General features: G+C 42.1%; 1 protein-coding gene across 5 annotated transcripts in view; it reads right to left on the bottom strand.

Annotated features, from left to right (window-relative positions):
- Positions 1-23,986: 23,986 nt before the first annotated feature.
- The window catches only part of ELOVL6 (ELOVL fatty acid elongase 6), a 75,598-nt gene continuing 72,058 nt past the window's right edge, over positions 23,987-27,526 (bottom strand). For all 5 annotated transcript variants that reach the window (XM_066317821.1, XM_066317819.1, XM_066317822.1 and 2 more), the window contains one exon: positions 23,987-26,388. In XM_066317821.1, coding sequence (XP_066173918.1) covers positions 25,964-26,388 — 425 coding nt within the window. In that variant the 3' untranslated portion in view covers positions 23,987-25,963. The remainder of the gene's footprint in view (positions 26,389-27,526) is intronic.

Below are 27,526 nucleotides of genomic sequence, written 5' to 3'. Positions count from 1 at the left end.
TATGAACCTGTTAACAAGGCTCCCTATTCTCTCTGAAGGAGGGGGACATAAACACTGTAATTTAGTCATAAGGCTTTTGACCTTGGCACTATCTATGGGACTCCTTGTTGCTCACCGAGGATGTACAGCAGTACGCTTAAAAGTCATTGCAAAAATTGCTATGAACATTGAAAAAAAATATTTTGCTATGAATTAACATTTGAGTGAATTTTGGCAGCTACTTCATGTCTGGTTTTGTCTGTTCTCTTGTACAAAACTTTATCTGGAATATCTGAGAGGAGTTGCATTCATGCTCTAAACGCAAAAGTATTCAGTGAAACAGAAATACATATAAACTACACAGTTACTCCTGCTCTCTCAGCCAAGGGCTGGAAGCAGTCCCAATCATTGCCCATAATAGCTGAGCAAACCTCAGTCTGGAACATAAAGTATTTCTTTGCACTCTGACTTAGTAGGTAATTATAAATTTACTTGTTTAAGTAATAGATAAATTAAGCAGTTGCATAGATGTTGGCAGAATGGTGTTTGCGAATAGAGTTTTGTAGAACAAAATAATTCTTTTGGCAGTGGTGGAAAGCAAAATACATTCGAGAAAACTACAATTGGTCTCAGATATTCTGCAGATGGAAAGAGACTCTCAAGTCATGGGATGTGTTATTTGTTGAGAATCAGTTTTTCCAGCTCCAGTTGTGGATGAAAGAGAAAATTTAAACTGATTAAAAATTACACAGAGCTGTAACGTTGATGTTTAAACTTCAAGTAGGTGGACGCTCAGAAATGAAGAAGAGCCATTTCCACATGGCTGATTTGAGATAATGACTAGGGATGAAATCCCTTTGGCACAACCTTGGTTTGAGCAAGGAACTGCTTGGAGGGATTGAAAGAGCCAAATTTATGGAGTGCATAGGGAGAAGGAGAAGACAAAAGTGTAAAGTTAACTGCACTGTTTCAGACCTCAGCAAAACCTCTGGATGTCAAGGAGATGCATTGTGAAAGCTTTGGTCACACCCTCTTCTGCCAGATATTTCTATTATCTCCTGTTTCAAGAGATTTAAAGAGGAAACTTTGGAAATGTTGTGTGAGCTAACACTGCTGACCAAGATTTGTGGGGGTTTTTTTGTCAAAAATATGGCGAACTTTAAAATTAAACTTTGGAGGGGGTTTTATAGATCTGTTTGATTTCCACATGAGTTCAAAGATTGGCCATCAGGGACAGACTGTGACTACAATAAGAAGGCAGCAAACACTGCCTCCTATTTTGTCTCAGAGGGGTAGGATGTTCACGTCTGGAGCAGAAGGCCTCTTAAGACTGCTGTGTTAATCTCTTTCAGGAGACACCACTGTACCTGAGCCCTTGCAATATTAGAGTATTTATCTTTGAGAAGGTCTGATAGAGCAGGATAGTTCTAATATTCTCATTTTACAGATGATGGAATCAGGAAGAGAATGTACTGTGACAGAAGCATGTTTGAGGCAGAAAGGTGTATCATTATCTCACAGTTTACCCACATGGAACACATGTTCCAGGAAATAAGTAGTTTGGGGGCTCAGATTGATATACTGATTTAAAATGTGTTTTCCAAAAGAAATCAACATTATTTATTTTCATTGCTTTCCAGGTGTGCTGGTTCACAGTGAGTAGTTTGGACAGTTTTATGGACTGCTCCTTCTCCAACCCTATGATACACTTCCATGAAACTATGCCACCCCTTCCACACTTAAATCACTCTCTTCTCCCACCTCTGAATGCCTCTCTGCCATTTTTACCTGCACTAAAAATGTTGGTTACATTTCCTGTTGTACTAATTACTCCACCTCCAAAAAAATTTAGTTGTGAGCTTTCTTTGAGTATCTTGGCTTACACGCTTTCAACTTGAATCTTCACAAAATTACAAGGCTCCTTTCTCCTCAGTCATGTGATTCAGCAGCTTTTTACTCTCACCTCTCAGTGGTTTGCAGACCTTTCCCCTCCAGTTCTTCCCTCTGCTCACTGGGGATGCTTTCTCTTTTGTCTTTGTGAGGTGCTGTCACACAGCTCCAGCAAGCCATGTGTGAGAGAGATTCATTGCAAACTAATGATAGGCCCTGTGTTTATTTGAGTTGCTGTCATGTTTAGTCTCCATCAAGGCAGAGTGAGTGGCTGCATCACTGCCTCTCACTTATGAGCTTGTGCTAAATGTCATTTTCAGCATGTGTTATAAAACACCACATGGTGAAGATAAGCCATTTTCTTAGTTCTGAAACTTGAAACCGCTGTCACCAGACACTGGAAAGAGCCCTACATAGGTTGTATAAATGACTGTTATAGCCACCCTAGATGCTGAAACCCACCAATTTGTGCCATTGTTAACTGCTTAAGCAGAAGTGCCTGGCAGGAAAATTCACACTGACAGCACAGCATAACTTGATTTATTATGAAGTCAGGTGGTAACAGCATCCAGTTTTGTCCAGCAAGCACCCACAGCTTCTCCCCCTCCTGCATGTTAAAAGGTATTTCTGCTGCAGACAGCAGCTCATGGACAAAAGCCATATTGACTGATGCTCTAATGCATTATTGAGTAGCTGGACAGGGTCATCCCTGGGTGCAGCTTAGATATTGGGTGTGGCAATAGTAAGGAGAAGGGGCAGTTGGCAAGCTTTCATTGGAGTCAAGATCCAGCTGAAAGGGGACAGCTTGTGATGATGGTGCTTGTCTAAAGAATCAGATAGGCATGAGAATATCAAAGGTAGCTGTGGAGCTGCTTTGTCTTCTGTGGCTCATGAGTCAAGGGGACATAGACAACACTCAGCTAAACTAGAGCAAGGAAGCTGGGATGCAACACATTCATTTCTCTGTAGCTCTCTGAACAGAGTAAATAACTCTTCAACATCATGTTTAAGGAAATAATAGTCTTTACTGTTGCTCCAGGACTTCTCTGATGCTGAACGATTTCACGGTGTCAGTGTAGCCTGCTAAACTCACTGGGACACTGGTTTCACTCCTCAACCTTCCGACATGTCGCCCAGTTTAGGTGTTCCTCAGTATTAAGAGGACAAAGATGAAAGGATTGGCAGTACTAAACATCTCTTGAGGAATGGCATTACCCTCCAGGAGGTAAAAACTTTCATTGGCAGTAGATCAGGAAAAAGCCTGAAATCTGGTGATCCTGCATACTTTGAAGAAAAGGCGTTCTGTCCACCTCACGTGTGGGACAGGTAAGGTGTATGTTCATCCATGCTGTGTTTTAGAAAACCCCTCCTGCGACTGACATTGCCTCAGTCATGGCAAGGGCTCCGCAGAGAAGGGCCGGCTTTGGAGGATTGCTTTGCTGGCTGGGTTTTGGGAGGAGGCGGTTTGCGCCGCCGGCTCCCTGCAGCGCTGTTTGCCCGCCGGGAGGCTCCAGCAGAGGGGGCTTTGACACAGAGCAGAGGCGCGCAGGAAACACCGTCTGCCCAGAATCCACTTACAGTACCCAGCATGTAAACACAGCCATGGGCTTATTGCATTACATTTGCCACGCAGGAGACATTTCCCATTTTTATTTGTGGCTGGGTCAGCCATCTGATGCAGAATTGTTATGTTTGTTCACAAAATGTTCCTCTATTGTCTCTCCACCAGTCGCAGGATGTTTCAACAACTGCTGTAAAATACGCTCACACTGATGAAATGCAGCAGCAGTGAGATGATCTTGGAAGAAGCAATTATACAAAATCTCAAAGTGTTTTAGAATTACATTTATGCAGCATCTAGAATTGACCCTTTATAACAAAGACTCTGACGTCTTTTTTGATTGTTAAGTTAGATTCCTACACATGAAAAATTAAAAGCCCGTGAATTAAAATTGTTCGTCTGTGCAAGCAGGGCCTCGGTGAATAAGAGAAGCATATGACCTCAATTTTGACTGCTGAACACCCATTCCTTTCAGCCAGCCCCACGATGGGTGCATTATCATCCTCAGATTTCATTTATAAGAAATCTGCTTTACAGTAGATTTAATGAAATCTAAATAAAGCTTTACAACAAGTCTTAGCTCCCTCTCTAGCCAGATAGTCTCTGTGCAGAGCCATGACCAAGCTCTTCCTTGCCTATGACTTGCCTTTATCAGACATTCACCCATTAACACTTTTTTAAAAAGCTGATTATTTTCTTTAATGCAGAAGCATATCTGAGTAGTGGCCAAAAAAAAGAACGTATTTTCACATATTTCCAGCATGGTTGAAAGTTTTACATAGCTAATTTTGGGTGCAGAGTGAGAAATGAATGTTCTGCTAAGGTGGCTTTGACTCTGGAGCAAGCCTGGCTATTGATATTCAGATATGATTTCCACTGGCTTTGTCTGTCACTGTGCAATGTGTATTTTGATCTGATGCTTGTAAGTGAATAATTTTCTAAGACTTCTATATCTTGATCCATAAACAGCAGTAAGCATTGTGGGTAGACTCATCTCAGCATTTTACTCTTAATTTTTTTGTACTTGCTAGTTTTGATTTGTGGGGGTTTTGGATTTTTTCTTACAGTAAATGAAAACTTTTGACTTGAACTGTTTTGCAACCTGCACTGATTCCTCAAACAGAATATTATCAAATAACATTCAGGAAGGAGAAAGTATGATTTAAGAGACAAGTATTTAGAAAAATATATTTTGATGACCAAGTAGGAGGAAAAGAAGGAGAAAGGTGTGGGACATCCTTAAAACTCTATCAAGAGAACTGTGGGAAGGCCATGGCTCCTGCAATGTCTAAGTGTAGATTGGGAGGTGAAATCTACATTCCATGAGAACTTCCTCTGCAACTCTCAGAGCGACCATTTTTTTTCCTGAACATTTCTGTGAATTTGATTTATTATCAGTTTGGCAAAACATTTAATCACAAGGTTTATGTACTGATGGAAAAATCCAGGAAACTACCTGAGCCTTTGGACTCAGGATTCTGCAAGGCAGAGGAATTTATACAAGGGAATGCAGGTGAAATAGATTAAGTCTGTGAGCTGCTTACACAGTGAAGAAAGGATATGATGTCTAAACTGAGAGGGAATATGCTTTCTTGGGAACAAGTACTTGAGAAATTTGAATTTTTTGGCACACCTTAAGCATTTGACTCCCTGTGACAGTGTGAAATCTGGATTTGTATGAATTATTGCCCAGCCACAAAGAATCACAAGTTAGCACATCATAGTTTTTTCAAGTAATCCATATCTAATAGTGTTTCTCTTAGCTTCTTTTTAAGGACAAATTTTTCCCTCCTATTAAGGCATGTCCAATATCAGTAGCAAAACTCCACAACTTCCTGTGTGAGTAAATAAGTAACTGAGCTTTATTCATTAAGCGTGTTTCTTTAATATAGCAAGTTTTCAGTGATGAACAAAGACTAAATTAATGGTAATTTAATATTGGAACCAATTATTCAGGTGCAGTCCCATGCTATCAAAATTGTGGTAGTGGTTTATTCCTTTTTCTTCACAATAAATCTCAGTGGGAAGACACCATTCTGTTAAAAAAAAATAAACACTAATCTTAAACTTTAACACTTGCTATTGGAAATCCATATAAATTCTGCCACCATCAGTGGTAGAGGGTCATCACTGGAAAAATACTAGTTGATTTTTAGAGAGTTACAGTTTTTCTATAATTTTGTGTATGTGACAGAATGATTGATTATGTTTTTAATACCATTTTGCCTAGTAGCCTCTGGAAGATTTCTTTTGGCGTTTTTCAGCAAGTTAAGTATACTTTCTTGGTCATATATAATCCCCTGGAATAAACCCCATCTGTTCCTATTTAGAAAGTGAATTTTACAGCTTTGTTATTGACCATACGACTTGGTAATTGTGAGTTTTATGTTTCTTAGCAAATACTTTGTACAGCTCTAACTTGGAAAAAATAATTGAGGAAAACCCATTGAGGGCTGCAATAAAAATCATAGCAGAACAGGCTTGAAAGGCAATCCAGTAGCTTGCTTGATTCTTTCTGCTGCAGGATAAGAACAAATACCTTTATAAAAATACTGTATTCTCTTATCACATTGTATCTTCCTAATACATTCTTCAGTATTTCCAGTGATGGAAGCACCACACCACAGCCTTGCCTGCAGCACACACTGCAGTACTTGTCTCCCTTTCCCACTACCCTATGTCTCACCTTGAGAGAGTGTGAGCTGTAAATCCTTCAGTCAGTCTGTGGATGCTTTGAAATATTATGGATGAGCCCCAAAAGGTCAAGCCACACATCTGTTTTAGAACAAAACACTCAGACTGACCTTCCTCAAAATGGTGGGTTTGCAAACCAGCATCACTGAAACGGTGAGGCTTTCTGATTTATGAAGAACCAGGAGTCTGATCAAGAAACACTATTTCATTTTAGCTTTTGAGTATGAGTGGAGAAAAATGTCCCCCCAAAAGCCTTTGTACATGCTATGAAATGAATAACAAAATGGCAACTTGCATAAATGTACACATTTATGTCTGAAAACAGGATTAGTCTCTTCCAGAGAAGGAGATCCTCTGTGGTTTGCATGCTTCAGCAAAAACTCTGTGAGTGATATTCCACAAAGTTTTGAAATTACTTGACAGCATAGAACAAGAGGTTCTGCTGTGCCAAATAATTTTGACTGAAAGACACTGGAATATTAAAAGCTATTGGTTCCCCTGAAAATTTCTGCCTTTCCCCAGAACATGTTTGTAAAGAATTAAGGGAAGCAGATCACTATAAAAAAAAAATCAAATTTCAGCCGATACATAAATAGTTAATCATTCAGAGTTAATCTGTAACCTAGGAAGAGCAGCAAACCACTGATCCCTGTTTGCTCTTTACCACACTGTGTAGTGGTTGTGTTTGGACAAATGGGAATAACTTTGCCAAGATTTTCTATAAGCTGTTTTTGTGGTTTGATACTCTAAGGGAAGAATTATACCACAATGAATTAAGAGAAGAGCTCAGGCTGTGTTATGTCTTGGTGTGCTGAAAGGATGCAACTGTGAGGATGGCCTACCCTCAGCGTTTTACATAAAACCAAACCACCTACATTTGGGCAACGAAAGACCTGACCACCTTGTAGCAAAGCCCAACCAGCCCTACATCTTAGAAGAGGCTTGCAAATGCTATTCAATGCAGGCATGAGGCATCTTCAGCACCTCAAGGTTTTCTGGGCAGAGTGTTTTCTAGAGCCAGAAAGTTCCTCCTGAATAAACCTCTCAAGCCTGGCACCGAGAGCAAAGACACTGGCAGAGGAAGAATTGAGAAATGTGTGTCCAGAGCCTGGCTGAGCTGGTGCAGCCCTGCAGTGTGGTGTTACTGTGTACTGCCTGGCTGGATTAAAATTGAAGCCCCACCCCCCCTTACCACTGCCCCAGATTACCCACCAAACTCGCACACTAGTGTGCTGCAATAGCCATCTGCTAGGAATAATAGCAGGACAGTGGATAGGTCTGGAAGTCAGATCTCCTCCTCTTTCTTACTCTTTTTCTGCGGATTAAATATAAAAGGATAACAAATCTTTATAAAACAGCATCTAATTTGCTGTTTTACACATAGATACTGTAGTTAATGCTGTGAATTCAGTTCTAGTAATGCTCTTTGATCTTCCTCCATTGGTAAGATTTTTACAGTCTCAACTGAAATTGAGTGAATTGTCATAGAATAAGGATTCTTTTGTCAGTTTTTAGCTGACAATAGACATTTAAAGCATTTTTTGGATCAATAATATAGTGCTTTTTTTTTTTTTAGTGTAGCTGCTGAAAATCCCTGTGGTAGTCAGGCTGTTAGGAAAGATATATTTGTTTCAATATACTTTATGTCAGATTCCTGGAAAATAAGTAACTGCACCATGAGAAAGAAAGAGGGTAGATTCAAGAGTCTGTCTTGTTGAAACCTCTGAGCATCCACTTTACTTTGATTGTGCATGTTCATTCTTTCTTTGATCACCTCATTAAAGATGGAGAAATGATTGATTTGCTTTACTTTGTTCTGGCCCTAACAACTTTGCAAGATCTGTGAGACAAACAAAGACTCCTCAGAAAGGAGAAGAAGGAAAATGAGAAGCAGAGAAAATGCTGAAAGGTCTCCGGGCTTTGTGAGTCGAAGCAAAAAAAATTGATTCTGACAGTTCTTCTTGTGGCAAAGCATAGACCTGCAGAAATTAAGTGTTTAACTTCTCAGGAGGTTGGTCTCCTGGCTGATGTATTGCCTAACAGCAATGGAAGCCATTCATGCTAGCCCACGTGCTCACCATGCTTGTACTGATCCTTTCTGCAGAGGGAAAGATCAAAGATCACTTTCTCAATTCTGAAAAAAAATTACTTAATCCCGCTAAAATTCCTTACATCACTGCATAACTGCTTGCCTCTCCTATGGAAAGCAATGGCAACAGGGGATAGCAATTTGTGCTAGTTGGTTCCCTGCTGTGAGATGAACTCAGGCTCCCTTGGAGGCCGAGCTCTAGTCGGAGTCTCTGCTTGCTCTGCACACTGCCCATCCCCACATTTATTTCAGTCTCAGTGTATCTGTCTTCCCACTGGCTGTGCAGGATTACAGTCCTAGAAGATTAGACCACTTCTGTCTTCATCATTTCATAAGGACTAGTCTGTCCCTTTGGGCTACTGACTTTCTGGGTGGCTCCTTCAAGGACAAGGTTTCACAAGGCCTTATTAAGATCAGTGTGTAATATTGATGGATGAAATGTCAATAAATCTTTAAAAAAAATTTAAGAGACAAAGTGACATTGAAATATTTAGTCCTAGTGAATGGAAAGAAGATTAGGGTTTTTCTCAGTTTAATTTTCTGAGTCTTCTCAAGGGCATGCCGCCATCATTGCCAATTTGCATTGAGTAAATAGTTCCTCATTACCTTCTGACTGGCCTGTATCATTTATGTGAACACCTCCTACTCTGTCAAACATTCCCCCAAATCACATAAACATCACATTTAATGTAGAGAAAACCCTAGGGCTAGTTCACAGTTTGTAGGTTTGGAAGATTAACTCAAAAGCACGAGTGATGTCCGAAATGTTGTTTTGTGCATCTGATGAAAGAAGGGTACCACTGAATTGACTCATCTACCACCTATGTGCAATCAGCCCCTTGCAATCAGACCCCAATCAGGTCTGCTTGCCTGGGGCCAATGGATAGGAGCAGTGAGAAGGGAGCTAAGAGGAAAAGGACAACAGGTGGGAGTGAGCATGTGCCTCTGAAAAGCAGATTTAGTAGGAGTCATGGAGGAGTTGACTGACACACCTGAGAGTGTTTCACCATGCTGCCAGCTCTAAGCTGATACAGGTTACCTTGGCTTGCAGCTGTCCCATTGGTGCTCTGAATGCTGCCAAAGAAATCAGAGCCATGGCTGTCTCTGGAGAATGGCTTTATCCATCCCCTTATGGGCAAGAAGGCTACACCTTTTTTCCATGTCCTACTGCCCTTTTCCTTAATGGGCCAAGGATGCTGCTTGGGGTGGCACCAGAGATGCTTCCCAAATCCAGAGCTCTGCTGGGTGATCCAGCTCCTCAGGGGCACTGGCAGAGAGGAATTCCTGGTACTCCCACCTGTCTGGCCCATCTGTCAAAGAAAGGCAACAGGGGGCTGCTGGTGCAACTGAGCAGGGTGAGAGCATGGCTGGTGGGCAGGGCTTTCCCAAAGGTGTAGAAAATGCTGCTTCCACACCGTGCTCTGCTTGATTTATATCAGGATTGATAAGGGAAGGCATCTCTTATCATCTCTTCATCCATCAGACAAGGTGTACTCATTGAAGAGACAGTGAACAGAGCAGGTTTTCTTCATAGCTCCTGCATTCCCTTTTGTATACAAAATATTTTTATGGGAGCAGGAATGTGAATTACGGGCATTTACACAGGAAAACCAGATCCACCAGGTTACTGAGTGAGCCTCTCCATTGCAAATTCTCTCTGGTTTTCCTAGAAGCAAATTAAACTATCCAGCAGGAAGCAGCTAGTTAATGGGTGTAAAAGAATGGAAATCAAAAGTGCTTGGGGAAAACTGTGGTACAAGTGGCACTAAGCCAGCCCTTACCTGGTTCTGTTCTCTGGATTTGTCATGTTTGTCTCTGGTGCTTGTCACCTTGTACTGTTACATGAAGATTTAGAGAGGGAAGTCAGTTTAGTTAACCATTTTTTCCAGCAGAACATCTGAAAACTCACTTAAGAGAAGTCTGCAGACAGGAGGAGTAACATGGTTTTTTTTAATTTGAAGGCTATAAATTTTTCTTCGGGGGACCAATGTTTTACTAGGTAGTGAAGCAGCCTGATTAGCAAATTCAGGAGTCTTGCACTTGTGGAAAACAGAAACAGAGCAGCTATCACTTTTCAGACCCACATTACTTTTAGCAGGATCTCTACGGGCAGGCTGGTGCCCCACAGAGCATCCAAATTACTTTTGTGCTTTTTTTTTTTTGCATTTCAGACAGGTTGGACATGGCACGGCTGACAGTGCTGCTATGACAGAGCAGGGCTGTGGCTGCACTGCAGCTCAGATAGGTGATGCTCACCTTTCCTGGGGAGAGCCTTCAGGTGGCCACCAGGCTGTGTAAGGCAGGAGTCCAGAATTGCAGCATACATCACTCACTGGTTTTAATTTCTTAATTTCCATGGCAAAGTAAAATAAAGATACTTTCCTTCTCTTGAAATGTCCCCTGTGCTCCTCTTGAGGACCACCTATCTGGATGATTAATGAAAGCTCCAGAGATGTTCACTTTCTTCCCATGATGTATGTCTTGGCACAGATATTTTTTATTCACTCATTTGCAGTCACTTCCTAGTTCCCTCCTGATCTCAGCTCTCTTGTTTAGAAAGCAGGAATTTTTGGGAATGGGAGATTTTTTCCCCTTATTAGACTGACTGAGAGGGTTGTCAAACAGGCATTTTTCCCCTGGAAGCTATGCAGCATTAAGCAGTCAGGTACCCTGCAAGAAATTTTCTCTCCCAGTTTTTGCACACACCTTGCAGTAGGCTTGGCTCAGAGAACCACGGCTGCACAGTGGACATGTGCTCAGAATTAAGTCTCACCCACACCCTCACAGGACAGCTTCATCAAAACACAGTCCTGGTGGAAACTTGTTTCTTTTCCTTTCCTTCAGATCCTATCCAGAAAACCTCAGACAGGCTTACATGTGAAGGAAGAAAAGGAACATATGAGAGAAAACACCCCTTCTTCCCTGCTGTGTTCCCAGAGAGTATCCATATTTTCTTCTATCAGGGCTGACTTTTCACATGAATATCCCTTTACCTACCTGAAAGCTTCTACAAATGCAAATATATGACAATCCTTTTCTAGATCCTGAGGAAGTCTTCTTTCCTCTGTCCTGTAAGTGAGTATCATGAGACAGAATAAGAAATTACATCAGGGCAGGCAAACCAAAGCCCATTAGATACCTACTCCAGAGGTTTCTGTACAGGCTTGCTTGGTCTCCCCTTGCAGGCTGGCCTGCCCAAACTACTCAATTTCCTTCTCTCTCTGCAAACCCTGGACTCCTGACTCCTCCACAGTCTGGCTGGAGCGCTCGCTTCCTCTCCTCCTAAGCTGCAGTGGCAAAAGCCTGGGCACTCTGTGATTTTAGGATTGGTGCTCTCTTCTTGTAGCCTGGAATTTAGTAGCAAAATGTATTTCTAGGGAGAAAAAGTACTGGCTGATAAAACCAAAGGCTGCTATTCCAGCCCACAGCGATCCTCACAGCTGCCAGGTGCCCAGATGCTGCTGCTTCTGCTCCTCCCTGCTCAGGGAATGGTGACACAGGCTCTGCTTGCAGGCAATGGCCCAAGAGGCAAAGCTTTCCAAGTGCTAAGGTACGTGTTTGTGTTGACCTGCTCATCCAGGCTGACACAATCCATGTGCTGCCAACAGATGATGGAAGGCTGGCACAGAAGGCTTCATGCTGTGTGGCAAAAAGGAAGCTGAAGCTATGAAGGGCATGGTATTTCTCAGTTGGAAAGCAACTCAGGAAAAGAAAATATCTTGGAAGCCAACTTCTTCCACATATTTAGTGTTTGAAGTGAGTCCTTTGTCTACAGATCTGTCACCCCTCTGGTGAGCTGATCGCCCAATCATGCTCTCTTTTGGCAAGGAAATCCCAGGAGTTACTTGATGATTTCCTTCATGGGAACAAAGTTGGTTCCAAGCAGGAGTAGAGACTCTTTTCCTTCAATTTTAAAGAAAGACATTTTTTTCAAAGTTTCCTTTAAAACCTGGTGCAGGAGGAAGGGGAAGAAGAGTTACTTCAAGAACAAAACAAAGCTTCTCATAAAGTTCAGGCTGAGAAAGTTGAAAACCTAGAATCCAAGCTTGTGACGAAAGCTGGGAAGGTTTTTTTTTTTTTTCCCAAAATGGCACATTCCAGAAATTTTTAAGATGAAATAAAATTCTTTTTTGTTTTCCAGGTCCAGCTGGTAGAAGGAAGATAAATTACCCCTCATCCCTCAAGATACCATCTCTGGAGAGAAGGAACTTGTGAAGAGCAACTGCCGCTGATCAGTCAGGTGAGATCCAAATGTAAGATCACAGGCCATGGCAGCACTCAGTGTCCTCTTGGCTAAGCATGAGAACAGGCAGATTGCAGCAGAGTGCCTTTGACCCTCAAATCCCATCTTTGGGAGGACTGGAAGACACAGAGAAGGCAGGTCAGTAGAGGGTCTGTGTGATGGACAGTGCATCTGTGGTAATTTTGTACTGCAGAGCAAAGACTGGTAACATCACCATGGCCTCTCATAAACCAGGAGAGGTTCTTCATGGCATTTCTTGTGCACATCTTCTTACTCCTCTCCAAATGGAGAGTTGTCAGACTAAGTGAGGGCATTCATATCCACGTGAAACATGAGTAAAGTAATGAGTGCCAAGAACTTTGTTAAAAGATGGTTCATGCCTAGAGAGTAGGTCACACAAATCCCATAATTACGTACTACCCTCTAATCATGACATCAGGATTTTCATTTTGTGTCTTTGAAAATGTTTTCAAGGTTCAAGTGTCCTAATGCAATAATTATCCAAAGACATAGAATTCATAACAGTCCTGCTGGTGAAATACCTATTTTTAAGAAAAACACTGGCTCCCATTCTTCCATGGACATGACCAATGGAGAGATTAGCTTTAGCTAAAATACAAAAATACATTTGTCTGGATCTTTCTTTATATTTGTTTTGGAAGCTTTCCCAGTTAATTATAGCAGTATTCAGCTCACACTGTAAATGTGGACTTAAAGAACTGATGAGTCATTCCTTACTGAATGCTACTTTCTCAAGTTAAAGATATATAGTTTAACTTGATTTTTTTATTCTAACTATTTCACCCTCTACAGAGCTGTAATCCCTGTAAGGTATATTATTGCTTAACAGCATAAATAGTCTTTGTGAATTCAAGAAGAACTATTTGTATTCCTCTTGCACAATTTATGACTATTGCCATGGAATGGCTCAACCAAAGAGCAAGCAGGACTAGAAGTTTCACGCTTGCAGCTCTTGTAAAGCATTGTGAAAGGTGGTGGATAATATTATCTTACTTTTTGGAACTGGTGAAAGGCATCTAATTGGAGCATGCCAACAAAAAGAGTAACAAATGATGGAACAAAGAAGTATCTTGCAGAACTTGGAGGAAAAGTTAAGTAGCTTAAGCTCTGGAGACATGTAGAATGACTACCACTTCTTTAGCCAGGTGGTGTCTTTCTTATCTAGGCAATCTCAGTAAAAAATAAAAGTTTAGCCTGTCTAATAATACTGGTTGTGAGGGTACAGCTTTGGTTCAGTACACAAACAGGACCATCAATGTTGAGAGCTCATCAGCAGCTGCACTGAAGTCCAATGTTATCAGGGGGACAAATAGAAAGAAATTAACACACAAATCAAATCAACAGACATATTGTGGCTAACAGCAGGTTCACAACTGACCAGCCACAAGCACTTACAGGCATCTCACCAAGCAGTCAGTCATTAAGCAATAGATATAAACAATCTTAAATGGAGAGTTTGGTAAATGAACTGGTTCAGTACATCACAATGCCACAGTCACATCTCTGTAGGCTACTGCATGTGCAAAGTCTTTCCTTGTTGCTATTCTTACTGCTTCCATTTCCATGGTTTGTTTGGAGATATGCCTAAGACACACATATTTTTAACTCTTGCAGCAGTGAGGACACAAGTGCCCAGCCAGCCTAAACCTTTGGCAGTCCTGGCATTGGAGGCAACCAAATGCCTGTGAGTATCTCCTCAGACTTGTGGTGACTTAAAGTGACTCTTTCACTAGCTCACCAGGGATCATTCTGGAAAAATAATTCAAGTCCTTCCCCTCTTTTCTCCTCTTTTAGGCTTGCCAATGTATTAGAGAGGGACTCCACAAGGAGAAGCATTTGCTCAGAGCCAGAGGTAACTTGTGTGCTTCACTCCAACTCAGATGGGCCACGTGTAGAATTACAGCAGGGAAGAATTTACAAAAAAAAGATCTACAAAAATACATTACACATCTTAAACCCAGAGTGTCTGGTGTCTGTCATACTGAAGGATGAAGCTTATCAGTACAAGAAAAGAACAGTTTGCTTCAATCATTATTGCTTAATTTCAAAATTAAAAAGTGACAGCTGCAGAATTACCAACTTGTTGGTGTCTGATATACGCTCTTCACTCTGCAGGCAGCTGACCAGCACTGTGGGGTTTTGACTGCTGAGAACTTTCCCACTGAAGAATGAATTCATGAAGGACTGGCAAATGCATGCTCCATACGGAGTTATACAAGTCCTTTTTGAAGGCAGAATCAGGAACAAAACTGTATTCTTTAACCTTTACAGTTGGTTACCATTTCACAGCACTGCTTGTAATACTGCAAGTTCAAAGTTTGCATGGCATACTTTCAAGCAGTGAGCTGTTATTCATAATGAAAGTTATATTTTCTTTGAAAAATCTCCCAATTTTAAGAACGAACTCAGTTCCTGCCTTTTAAGAAAATAACTCCAGGAAGTTCTATACATAAAATATTCACCTATGAGACCTTTGCAGTTAAAATATTGGTATTTTATATACGTAAATGCCTATATACTTTTGATAAGTTTTCTAGATTTCTACAGAATTTGAGCAGCAAATTAGCTCCTGGTTCCTCTTCCTGCCACTATCCTACACACAAAGGAGTTTGAGAAAGTGAAAAAGAAAAGAAAGAAAATAAAAAAAAGATCCCACACAGTTGAGAGCAATTGGATTTTCTAGAGACATTCGTACAGTTTGGACTTACTGAAGCTGTATACAACTGAAGTTCACTCCTTTACACGTGTGGAAAGCTCCCCTGCCAAGGAGAGATAGACATCCACCAGCCCTGGGCAGGCAGAGAGCCCAGAGAGCTGCTCGGCCTTTCTGGGACTCACGGGTGAGCAGAGACATGACAGTGTGTCCTGGTTTGCCAAGGTGTGGCAGAGGTTTTTGGTCAGATGTGCAGTATCTGAAGTTATAAAAAAGGCAGGCCTGGGAAAGTCAGGCTGGGTAATGATGACAACCAGTTTGTCCTCTTTCAAATACCAGCAACTTTTTCTTTCTGTTTTACATCTGAAGTCAATTTTTTAGAAATTAATTGCTTTTATTTTTAAACATAAGACCCTTAAGCTCATTAGCCCTGCCCTATTGAGGGAGGTGGAATGGAAAGGAGCCTTTCTGTTGTCCAATTTTTGCTGTCTCCTTCACTCAATCCTCCCTGTGGTGTTGTATGATTTTAGAAGACAGAGATGTCTTTGTTCCTGAGGCTCCCATGCCTTGCCAAGCTTGCTCTCCCTGAGCCATGCCATTTTGTGTGGTGGCCTGGAGCCATGGGCAGCTTGCAGGACCTGCCAGCGGCATTTCTGCTGCCCTCCAGGGCAAGTACACAGCATAAACACAGCAGCTACCTCCTCCCCTGCTACAAACAGACAATTTCCTTTGCTCAGGGAAAAGCCCTTTACCTCACTCACTTGTGCACAGACTGAGGCCTCACCATGGGGTGGCAGAATAGGGAGTAAGAAGTATTTTGTCAAGGCAGTGCAAGTGAGCAGCCTCTGAGTGCTAGAGTGCACTGCCACCTCCTGGGGCACCCGGCACGGGCCATTCAGTGAAGGAAGGTCAGGAGTGTTTACACCTGCATGGAAGAGAACAACCCAGTGAAAAGGCTCTGTAAGTCCATGGTAGCTGTCTACTTGGAGTTTCTGTGTGGTTTCCTCACACTGGACAAGCCAGGTGTTCCCAGCCTCTGGATGCAAATCCCTACAAGCCACCAACATTATATATGCATGCAATGGTCCTGGCCAGCTGCCATATCTCATTTCTTTTGTTCTTCTTTTGCTTGAAGGAACAGGTGTCCTGATTTAATTCAAACAAGTCTATGATAAAGCAGGGAAAATAGCAGCTCAAAGGTGTTCTCTCAAAGAGACATCAATTGCATAGGAGCAGATATTCTGGAATTTTGCTCCCTGAGTGTAGTTCATACTTCAAACTCTTAAACTCATGCAATTTTTTCTCTTGGCCCACATGGGGTACTGCACTGGATGGTTTAGTACTGACAAATCTGGCTGCAAAAGCAGGGTGAAAGCTCACAGAGGACCTCAGATAGGACCAAGTCCTTAAGCTGGAGTCCTTGAGATTTTCCCAGTTTTCTCTTGAATGTTCCATCAGCTAAAAGCAGCAGATGTTTTTCAGAAGCCAATTTTCCTGTATGTTTTATGCTTTTCTGTTTTAAAGTAGCCCTGTGAAGTTATTAGCACTATCCTTGTATGACTTTCTGCACTACGGTCAACATTCTGCAAGAATTAACAGCCCCACACACACTCTGGATCTGCTAGCTCCAGGAACTCTCCCTGACTGGGCCATGGTCCTCTTCTGCCAGCCTAAAACAACAGCTACCTGGGGCAAGCTGAGGGCCAGAAATCCCACCAAGAGTAGCCCACAGAACATTGTGGTCACCAATGGTCCAAGGCTGTCTAGACCTTCTCCAAGCTCCTTGGGAGCACTGGCACCCCTCTGGGGGAGACTCACTGCCCACAGACAGGGCAGGAACCCCCTGGGATGGGTATTTCTCACAACTGCAGGATGCCAGACCCAGCACACCTGCAGATGCACTCTCCAGCTTGTGTGTGTGTGTGGGTTCAAGCCCCATGCCTGCACCAGGCTGATTGCCATGTGGGACAAAGGAGTTCATATCTGCTTGGGGCTTGCAAAAGCTCCACCTGAAGCAACAGTTTCATGAGATATGCCTGAAGTGATTTAACATCCTTCCAGCCTAAAACTCTGTGGACATCAACAGCTGTGAATTAAATACTGAAATGGCACAGAGTTGCCATCATAAAATGCATAACCCTCTTATGTGATAACAGGCCTGAACAGCATTTATATCCCTAGACAAAGAGTCTGTTACACAACAGAAAAAACATTGCCAAGCAGACAGCACACCCCCAAATAGCAGTGATCTTACCTGTCTTACAGATGCTCATCAGCCTCTGTGGGCTCAGTTTATCCTGTAAGGATAAAGCCATCTTGAAAGAAAAGCTGTAGTGAGAAAGCAAAAGAGGTGAACAGCAAAGCCTTTGTTAACTGTATTTTGTTTTCTAACAAGTACTTACTAAAAAGGTTTTAAATGCTCTTAGCAGTTCGAGTGTCATCATTTGTATGCAAGTGCCAGCATTGCATTGGACAAACCTCAGATCCCTGGCATTTCTAGTAAAATTTTAAAGGAAAAAATACTGACCAAAAAAAATCCTTTACATGTGACCTTTAAGGTCCTCAAAACCTGTATTATTTTCTACTACCATTTCCATTATTGCAACTTTACCTCCTGCCATTTCTGTGGTTAGATTTTCTTAATCAGTCACCCGGTGGAGGTGCCAGCAGTGCTGGGGGCAGCAGCTGAGATGCACTGGTGATGCATGAAGAATATGAAGAATTACAGTGACCACAGCAGCAGAAAGGATTTGAGCACTGAATTGCAAACTGCAGCTGGCAACAGTGGGATGGGGACTGGAGCAGGTGGATAGAAAAGTCCTCCTCTGTTACACAAAGCAATGGATTTCAGCCTGGGCTGAACAGACAGACGGTCAAAATCCTTGAAGTCTCAGGGCCTGGGGCTGTGTAAAGCACAGAAAAAATGTGAAGAGCAGTGTAGATGAGGGGCAAGGCAGAGCACTGTGCCCTAGCAGAATTCATCTGGCATCATCTCACTCCCCCACATCAGTAATTTAGGCAACAGAGCCTGCTTCATTGCTGTGAAAGTCATTGTCAATAACTCCTTTTAAGCCTTCTCTGGTGAGCTTCTGACAGACCAGCAGCAAGAATTTGCTGCCTGACAAGTTCTCAGGCCTCCAAAGGGCTGGAAGATGGCAGAGCAGGCACAGCTGAAGGCATGTGGGAGTTTCTGGCAGGGATTTGGTGGGCAGATCATTCTGAGGGAGCACAGAGGTCACCAAACCACTTGGAGGAGAATGGATAATGAATGGTTATTCAGCATTTTGACATTAAGCAGTGTAGCAAGGACTCAAGAAACTTCTTGGTTAAGTCCAGCATCACTGTAGAATCTGTTATTGCTTGCATGGAGTTGCTGTGAACTTTGTGAAGTGTTTCAGCTTTGTCTTTGAGGAAGTTGCTGTGCATGAGGGACAGAGCATGGCAGAGCTGGGGCTGTGCCCTGCACAAGCTGTCAGAATGTCAGCTATGGCTCCACAGCTCCCCTCCACTATGGCTGGGCTCCTGCATGCGCTCAGCTTACAAAAATGTTTCTTCTTGCTGGGGTGGCAATAAACAGCACTGCTAGAGCCATGTGGTGATGAACCACTGCCTGTCCACTCAGTGCTAAAGGACAAGCACAACACAATTTCTAAATCCCAATACTCCTGGGTAAGCAGCATCCCACATTTAGTGGATGTCCCCAGGATGACTAATTCTGCTGGAGACTTCTAAGCACAAGCTCACTGCAAGCCACAGCAGCTTGACAGAGGAAACTAGAAAGAAGAGCTGATTTTTGTCCTTGGGGGCATAGACAGTGTCACAGGTACCTGTCAGAAGCATGGAGAGCTGAAGGAAAGAAAATGTAGTTTCTGCCATAAGCCTGAAACAATCCTACACTGCCCACATCCTGGTTTTTTTCTGCCTGGTTATTGAACCAGTTATTGAGCTGTACTTACCTTGGAAATACCTGTCAGCTTTGCTTCATTATTCGCTCTTTCACTCTCCCTGTGATAATATCGAAGATGGTAGGCAGAACTTCCCAGTCTGTACGTGCAATTCCCTCTTCTTGCTGTTTCATTTTCAGACTGCTCCTTGGGCTGATTCCCAAGCCAGTCCTCAGGAAGGTCACCAGCCTCTCTCACATGCCCATGGGTCCTTGCTGTGGGTTTCTCACTCCGCTTTACCCTCCTCCCTCTGCCTCCAGCTTCTGCTATCTGCCCTTTGTTGTGGGGCTGGGGAGCCAGCAGGGGAGTGGTGAGGGTTCAGCAGGGTGATGATGCAGCCCAAACATTTTTCATTTTGGATCTGCCTCAGAATTCGGTTAGTCCTGTGATGGATGCAGGTAACTTCATTGCTTTGTGTATATAGGACAACAAAGCTTTTTCTTTATAGCCTGCTTTACCTTAGCTCCAAAAGAGAAGAGCAGAACAAGCCGTGAACTGCTCTTGCTGAGCAGAGTGGGGACGGCTGCGTCCATCATTCAGCAGAGGCACTTGTCTGCACAAGTTGTGCTGCCAGCAGAGGGATAACTGGGATGTTCAGGAACAATGGACACAGGATTATCCAGAAAATGGCTGGTGCAGAGATGCTGCAGAGCAGTCAGTGCCATCAGTATGGCAGTGACAGCACAGTACTGGCAGGGCTCACTGGCAAGAGCTGCTCTCCTGTTCTCCCAGCACAGACGGTACCATGATAGACAAGGATCCTGTTTCTACACAGACAGAAAGATCATGGTTTCCAAAATGTAAGCATGTACAATCAGGACATTTAAGCCCTTGTATGATATGCACTCTCACCACAGAGATGCATGTGACACACACACAAAAAACAAAACAAAACAAAACAAAACAAAAAACCACAACACTTCTGTGTAGTGCACAAAAAGATGAACTTGGTAGAGATCTGCTGGGAAGTGACACAGTAATTATCCTGCAGCCTCATATCTGGAGAACCAATTCTCTTTTTCAGTAGATGGACTTGGTGGCAGTAGAGCGAAAAAAAAGGATGTTACAGATTAATAAGACGCAGACAGATTTTATTTTGAACCAAAAGTTAAAATTTATTTGGAATATCAATATACTCCAAAAAAATAAAAATAAAAACTTCCTTTTATGTAATGAAATAGCCATTTGAAAATGGTAAAATAAAGATATTTCTCATACTATTCTCTTCTAGTTATTGTACACATATTAAGGTTGTTTTTCTTTTTCTGAATATAAATCTAGCTTGAGCTTTAAGGCTCCAAAAAGCCTAAAGCATGTAGTGGCCCTTTTTGAGAAAGCAGATAAATCAATCAGAGCTGCATTTTTTCAGCAGACAGGCATGTTTGAAGCTGTCCAGGACTGGACAGAAGGGAGATTTCTCAGGAAGGTCACTGTTTCAGGGAAGTACTATTTTATACCCATTGGGAAATACACTCTAACCCCTCTTCATGCAGCGTTTTACATTTTGATGTCCTGGGGAGGGCCCTGGTTCCCCTTAGCTGTCAAGTTAATGTGCAGATCCAATCTTACTTGTGTTGGTACAGTTGATTTAATTTAAGAAATCAAATCCTACCCTGTGGTGTTTGCTCTGCTAGAAATTAAATCAGTAACAAGACCCTGGTCCTGCCTTTACCCCTGTAAGCAAAAGCCTGTGTATGGTGCACTGGCTGCAATGGAGCATTCATGATAGCAAGATCAGGGACTTGTCCTTTAGTTTGCTTTCAATAAAATAAATGGAATGGAAAATGTATTGAAATAAAACTGGAAACCCACTGACAATTCTGAGTCACAATTCCTCCCTTGTAGAGGGCTCATTGATGCTAGGATGGAAAATATGACTGAAGACCCACTTCAGGGCTGAGTAATGCCCCAGATGGTTCATGTCACCACTAAGCAAAAAGGGAATTTAGGTCTTACATCACCCTCTGCAACTGGGCTCAAGCTACCTGAAGTCATTAGACATCTCACCAACGATCTCACTTTCAGCAAGCATTGGATCAATTCCTGAACTTATGCAGTATGGTCTGAAATTGGTTTTGATTTCTTCCCTGACTAAAGTCATCTTCATTACTTTATGTCTGTGTTTATGGTTTCTATACGAAGATGTTATACTTCTGCTCCTGCTTCAGAAGTACAGGATAAGCTACAACTACCAGGGATAGAACTGCACTACTGCATTATATCTGGCACTGCTCACAAAGGCTGCTGTTTCATGGTCACAGTAATTGGCCTCTTATGCTCTTTGTTTGCCTGAAACCACCTGAATGTTGCCTGAACCATGAGGTACCATTGTTTTCATCAAAAATGTCCCAAGTTTTTACTTTCAGGAGAAAAAAATAAAATACACCCAGGACTCAAACAAATTATCAGACCATGGATGTTCCCCCAAACAAATCCACAGACCCACCTTTGCACTCAGGGAGCAACTGCCTAAGTAACTTCTGCAGGAACGACCCCTATATGGAAGATTTATTCCTCCAGCCACCCCATCCTGAGAACCTGGCACTGTGCAGCCCACCCTCCTTCCATGTTGCCTTTCCTCACCCTGGAAAGGAGCAAGTGTTCAGCCTGGAAATACTTTGTGCTGGGATATGGAATACATCTCCCTCTGTGTCTCTCCTGCAACTTGTACCAAATTATTTTATTCCTGCTATCTTTCCTGACTCTTTTGAGTGATTTCCTTTGCACACTTCAGGCCTTATCTTTCAAGTAAAACTTGTATCATTTTACTGTGAGATGCTGGTGAGACGTCTCTTTTGGAGCCAGCTGCTCCTAGTTGGGTGTTATTGGTGAGCCCAGACATAAATGATTTGTGACTCTGAGTTACAGAAGGTCTGTAAGAATGAGGGGTTTTCTTCCCATCACAGGCAGAGTTTAAAGAGGCTGCAAAATTATCTAAGCTTTTATTCTTTTAGTAACTAGCTTAAAATATTTTCCTGAAAGGGTTCACTACACTTTAGACGTAGTGTTAAGGAAGAGCCAAATTCTGCTGATAGCTGCCTAAGCATAAATACAGACCGACCTTTCTGGTTTTATTTCAGTACATAGGATTAATGCATCAAAACATAAAACACAGACTTTGACCCTGGCAGAGTGACCTCGTCACCAGTGGAACTTTCCTGACTTTTAACAGTGGATCCCATAACAGCATTTCTAGCATCTCTCATGGCTGTCGCAGGTCCTATAATCCTTGGTAAATTTATATAAAGCTTGAATTCCCCATGGCATGTGTGAATGCAACAGAACTACAGATTTCTTTAAAATAATTAGGGAAAAAGGAGTTCTGGTACTGGACAGAAAAATCTAAAAATATGACTCCAAGACTCAAGCCAGGGGAAATAAGTAGGACTCAATTAGCTCTGTTTGTATCTTGTGGCTCAAAGTGTGGAACAGCAGGAGTTGAGGTGTCATTACCTTAGGGTTGACAAGCTCAGTGTTTAAGTATAAGCAGGTGGATTAAATGTGATGTCTAAATACGATGCATGTATCTTTCAGGGGAAGAAAAGTAAGAAAAACAGTGTCAGCTGTTTTTTGTCTTTTTGTCAAATTCTTTAATGCCAGTCACCCCATTTGGCTCCAGTGGAAAACCTGAGAGGAAAAGCCCAGTGGTACAACAGGGCCATAGGACCTGTGTAAATGCGTGTGTGATGTTGTAATTTCCTGAAGCAAATGGCAGTGTCACAGCCAGTTCCCAGCATGACAACAACTGTTCCCTAATTTGTCACTGTACCTTACATGTCTGATCCTGCTGCCACATCCCTAAAAGCACGTTTGTCTGCAGCCCAGTCACCTGCCAGGATGCCCCCTGCATTTGGTGCTCAGCTTCCCCTGCACGTCAGGGGTGCATCTGCACTGCCTGCTGAGGAGGTCACTCGGGCTGGTGACTGCACTGGAGCTGCTTCCCAGGCAGCAGGGGAGCTGCCTGTCCCACACCCAGCCTTGTCTGGGAGGGCAGTGAGCATGGGCAGGAGCAGGTGCTGGGAACGGTGCAGAGGTACCCATGAGGGCTTTGGGAGATGGGAAAAGAGCGGGTGGATTTCTTGCTCTGCTGAAATCAGCGTTGGCATTGTCAGCGTTGCCATCAGGACATAGAAATGTAGGGGTTTGATCCTGTGCAATTAAGGAAAACAGAGTATGAAACAGGGTAGACTGCTGTTTGCAACCCTACCCTGTCTCATGCCCATGTTAAAGTTGGGCCACAAGTCTTTGCCATGCTGTGATGTCACTTGCCATTGATAAAGGTTTTGAGTCATGAGCCATAAGCCTCAAATTTGCAGGAGATATGCAGGGCTCCTTCCCCTCTGCTCAGATAAAGGCAGTCAGGCACACCGGCTCTGTTCAAAGTACAGCAAAGCCTACACTGACTTCAGAGGGTCCAAGATTTCTGCTCCAGCTTCAGCTCCAGACACTGGACCATTTCCAGTCCCTCTTGCTCTGTCTGAGAGACTTAAGACACAAAGGACTGAGGCTCTAAATGGCACAATGGTGGGCTTTACTAATGCTTTATCAGCTAATTGCAGTTAACTTTAATTTTGCCTTTTCCACTCTTTACCGGTCTTAACCTGCTTTTTAGCCAGGGCAAAATTAAACATGAGGAAAAAGGCTTATTCAGCATTATAATTATCTATTCCCAAGCTGTATAACAAAATGGCTTACACATTTAATTGGTTTTGTCTAATATTTCCACGTATACAGTAGTCCTATTAATGAATATCATAGCTTCATTACTGCATATCACATTTTGCTATGTTTTGTACCATAAAATAATGTCAGCACATCAATAACTTAAATAACACAAATGTAAACTCATTTTCTGCTTGTTATAATTACGATTTGAGCCTGAAAAGGCCTTTGATTTGTAAGACCATTCACATAATATGGAATGTAACTTTATTTGTTTTTCTTTTGTATATAATGAGACACCGAAAGCCCTTGTCATCTCTTAACAGGATACTAAAGCAGCTCTGTTTCATGAATGACAGCACAATTAAAGCTAAAAATAATAATTAAAAAACCCCTTTGTACTGTACAATCTCAAATTAAAGCAAGAAAGATAATGACAATCTTTTGCATTAGCCAGGAAATGTGATTCTCTGCCACTGGGCTGGTTTTTTTTTTTGTTGACAATTCACAGAATGTGTATATGGGTGTAGTTATAGGTGTGTGTATATTCTATGCAGAACAGCAGTCCCTATTTTGTTGATCTAGTTCTTCTAATTGTTTAGTTAAACTACCTAGCTGTTACAATTTAGAATACTACATTAACACATTTAACATCAAGTGTACATACTTGCGTCTTTGAAATACTAGGAACTTTTACACATTTTATTTGGCTTTGTAAGGACTGGAATATCACAGATAATGCAATCTACTCGTCTTTGAAAGAATATGGCTGTTCTCAACTAACTCTCTAAGGTTCAGAGTGAAATACATTTCTCCTTAAATCTGTAGCTGACTCCAGAGAAGAAAGAGTGTCTTCTTAAGCGGTCAGTCTGATGTTACAGTACAGATTCTGCAGAGATATATTTATTCAATGAAAGAGAACTCTCTCTGGACTTTAGAGTCAAGCTGTTGCAGCAAAATTACTTCATTTAGACTAATTTTTTTCTACACAAATCTCAAGAAAAACCTATCCCAAGTATGTTTTGTAGTAGTATCTCCACATGACCAGAGGAGGGCACTTTGAACATCTTTGCACTGCCCAGGAGGCAGATGCAGAAGCACAGTGATACCCAATGTCACACAGTCCTGCCACCTCTCCCAACTCAGGCAGGCATCCTCGTGTCTGCAAAAACACAGAATCCAGATTGTACCACAGGGCTCTGTTCTGAAAACAGTGGGCAGATAAATCACTCTCTTCTCGCTAACTGCGATTTCTCCCGATTTCCCCCATTTAATTCAGTGTTGCTGCAGGCTAAATTAAGAGTAATGGATAATTCCTAAAAATCTCATGAGGGAAGTTGTCTCCCTCTCCTTCCTGAATATCCCTCCACTATTAGCCCCTGGTAATTTAGCAAATATTGATTGATTTAACCCTCTATGACTTATCCTGCTGCAGAAATTCCTTGCCTCTAACTGAAAAATGCACTTGGAAAATGCACTCTCTGAGATATGTATTGCAACAGTGCATCTTTTCACATTAAACTCTTGTAAAAGTACTGCTCCTCTTTCCACCTTCTGAGGGAGGTCACTCTGTGTCCCAGATCTGCTCTCCTGGCAGAGCACACAGCAGAGAAATCAATCTCTTCTCTTTTCCATACATAACCACAGTGTGGAGTTTCAGCCAGTTTCCATGCAGGAAACATATTTTTGGGTTTCATTTTGGCTAAAGGTATCAACCTTCTATGGAAAAGATTTTAATTCTGCAATCTTGTTGTTATTATAGACAGATATTTTTTGTCACCTCTGCTTTTTTTCTTTTTTTAATGCAGAGAAATTATTAGAAAGGATTTAGAAACCTTTTTTCTTTTTTTAAATTAAAGTCTCTCCTCCACCTTGGGGAAACACACTGCTTGTTTAACGTACTTTTTTCTCCCCCCTTAACATTAATCCATTTCTCTTTTCTTCTCTTTTTTCTTGATTTTTCTCTTCTTTTCTCCTTCCTTTCTAGAGCAGAGAGGTACAAGAAGGAAGTTGTCTTTCATCAGCAGTCCTTTGAGATAGAGTAGAATTCAGTGAGTCCTCACCATGATAGGATCATAAACTTACTGGGTTAAACCAAGCTAACTTTCCCTAAGCTGCCAAGTTTTAGCTGCACCATACATATATGTGTTTCCTTGTGCCTTTTTTTTTTTGTCTTATAATTTTGTTTGTCTTGATGACCCTGAGCTATGGATTCTCGCTTCTACCACTAGTCATCCTTCCTCTCTTTTCTGGTTTTGCCGATATAGGCCTCAAAGAAAAAATGGCAGAAGAGCACAAAGTAGCTGAGGTACATGAGAGAGGACCAGATGATGTTCTGCACGTGGGAATGGCACTGGCCATGCTGCATCCAGGAGAAGACCAGGTAATTGATCACGCAACCGATCAACATCTGAGTGATCTGCGACAGGGTGATGAACATGGCAAACTTGCGTGAGACCCTGAAGCCAGCGGCCCTCAAGGCATAGTACGAGTACATGACGGCGTGGACCCCGTAGTTCATGGTCATGAACCAGCCACCGCCAGCCACCATGTCCTTGTAGGAGTACCAAGAGTAAAGCAACACCGTAATGTGGTGGTACCAGTGTAGGAAGATGAGCTTCTGCTTCCTAAGGATAATGAATATTGTATCACCTGTAATAAGAACGAAACACAAAAAAAAAAAAAAAAAAAGAGGAGAGGAAATGAGAAACATATCAAACAACTCCATAATTAATGCAGCGCTCTCTTCCCTTTGCTGTTGCTGGAGTATACACTACTTTAGAGCATGAAATCCACCTCATCTCTAGGCCCTTTGAGAGGCAGTTTGGCTCCTAATCTCTATGCAATCTTTAGCAAACCAATGCACCTGCCTTTTCCTGTAGGGAAAACCCTGTCTGAAAACTCCGTAAGTTTACTTGGTAGCCCTTTGCTGCAAACATTATCCACAAAGGCCTGCAGTGAGGGGGGTGGGTGTGTGTGTATCGTCCTAACTGTGAGACTGCCCATCATACACTGTGACTGGAAGAGAAATGCAGCTTGACAGAGAGCAGAAAACCTAGAGGAAGCAGCACAGTATCCTCTGATTCAAATGTCTACATGCAAACTGAACCTAGTTAGAATCAGTTAAAACCTTTTGAGGTAATACACAAAAAAACCTGTTGCATACGCAACCTACTGTACCAAAAAAGATGCTTCCAGAAAGAAATTTGGGTTATGATGAAACACACATCCCTTTTTTACAATCCTGCAAATCTGCATCTTACTATTGCAGAAAAGTAGATATTATTCCTCTGTCTCACTTTTTTCCTTCTGTCTGCTTCTCATTATTGCAATGAGCCATCTCAATTAGATATATATGTATGCTACTTGTTTTCTACTGTTATACACACAGTGTTTCCAAAAGAATTTCAGATTTGAACCTGGGAACTTAGTTTGAAAATCTAAGGAAATCTAAGTCATGGATGGAAGCAAAACTGCCCTGTCTTTACAAGGTCTATAATAAACCATAATGCTGCTGTTCACTTCATTAACTGCAAGATGTTGACTCATATTTTAATAAGTAATCCTATGTTCAATTTTTTGTTGCTGTGCAGTTCTAGCTGATGTTCCTCATTTTAAACAACTATATTTCAGTGGGTTAGCAGCAATTTAAGCAGCAGGGAACCAAAGGATTATGACACAGCAAGGCAACTGGTGTCTGTCTCATTCTAGTTTTAATGCTGATGAATTGCTATCCTCTAATTTGCTGAACCAAGTCACCTGCTGAAAGGTAAAGTCTTATTTTTGCTGT

This window comes from Sylvia atricapilla, chromosome 4 (genome assembly GCF_009819655.1).
Source record: "Sylvia atricapilla isolate bSylAtr1 chromosome 4, bSylAtr1.pri, whole genome shotgun sequence".
Lineage (NCBI taxonomy): Eukaryota > Metazoa > Chordata > Aves > Passeriformes > Sylviidae > Sylvia > Sylvia atricapilla.
This window is presented reverse-complemented; position numbering and strand designations above follow the sequence as displayed.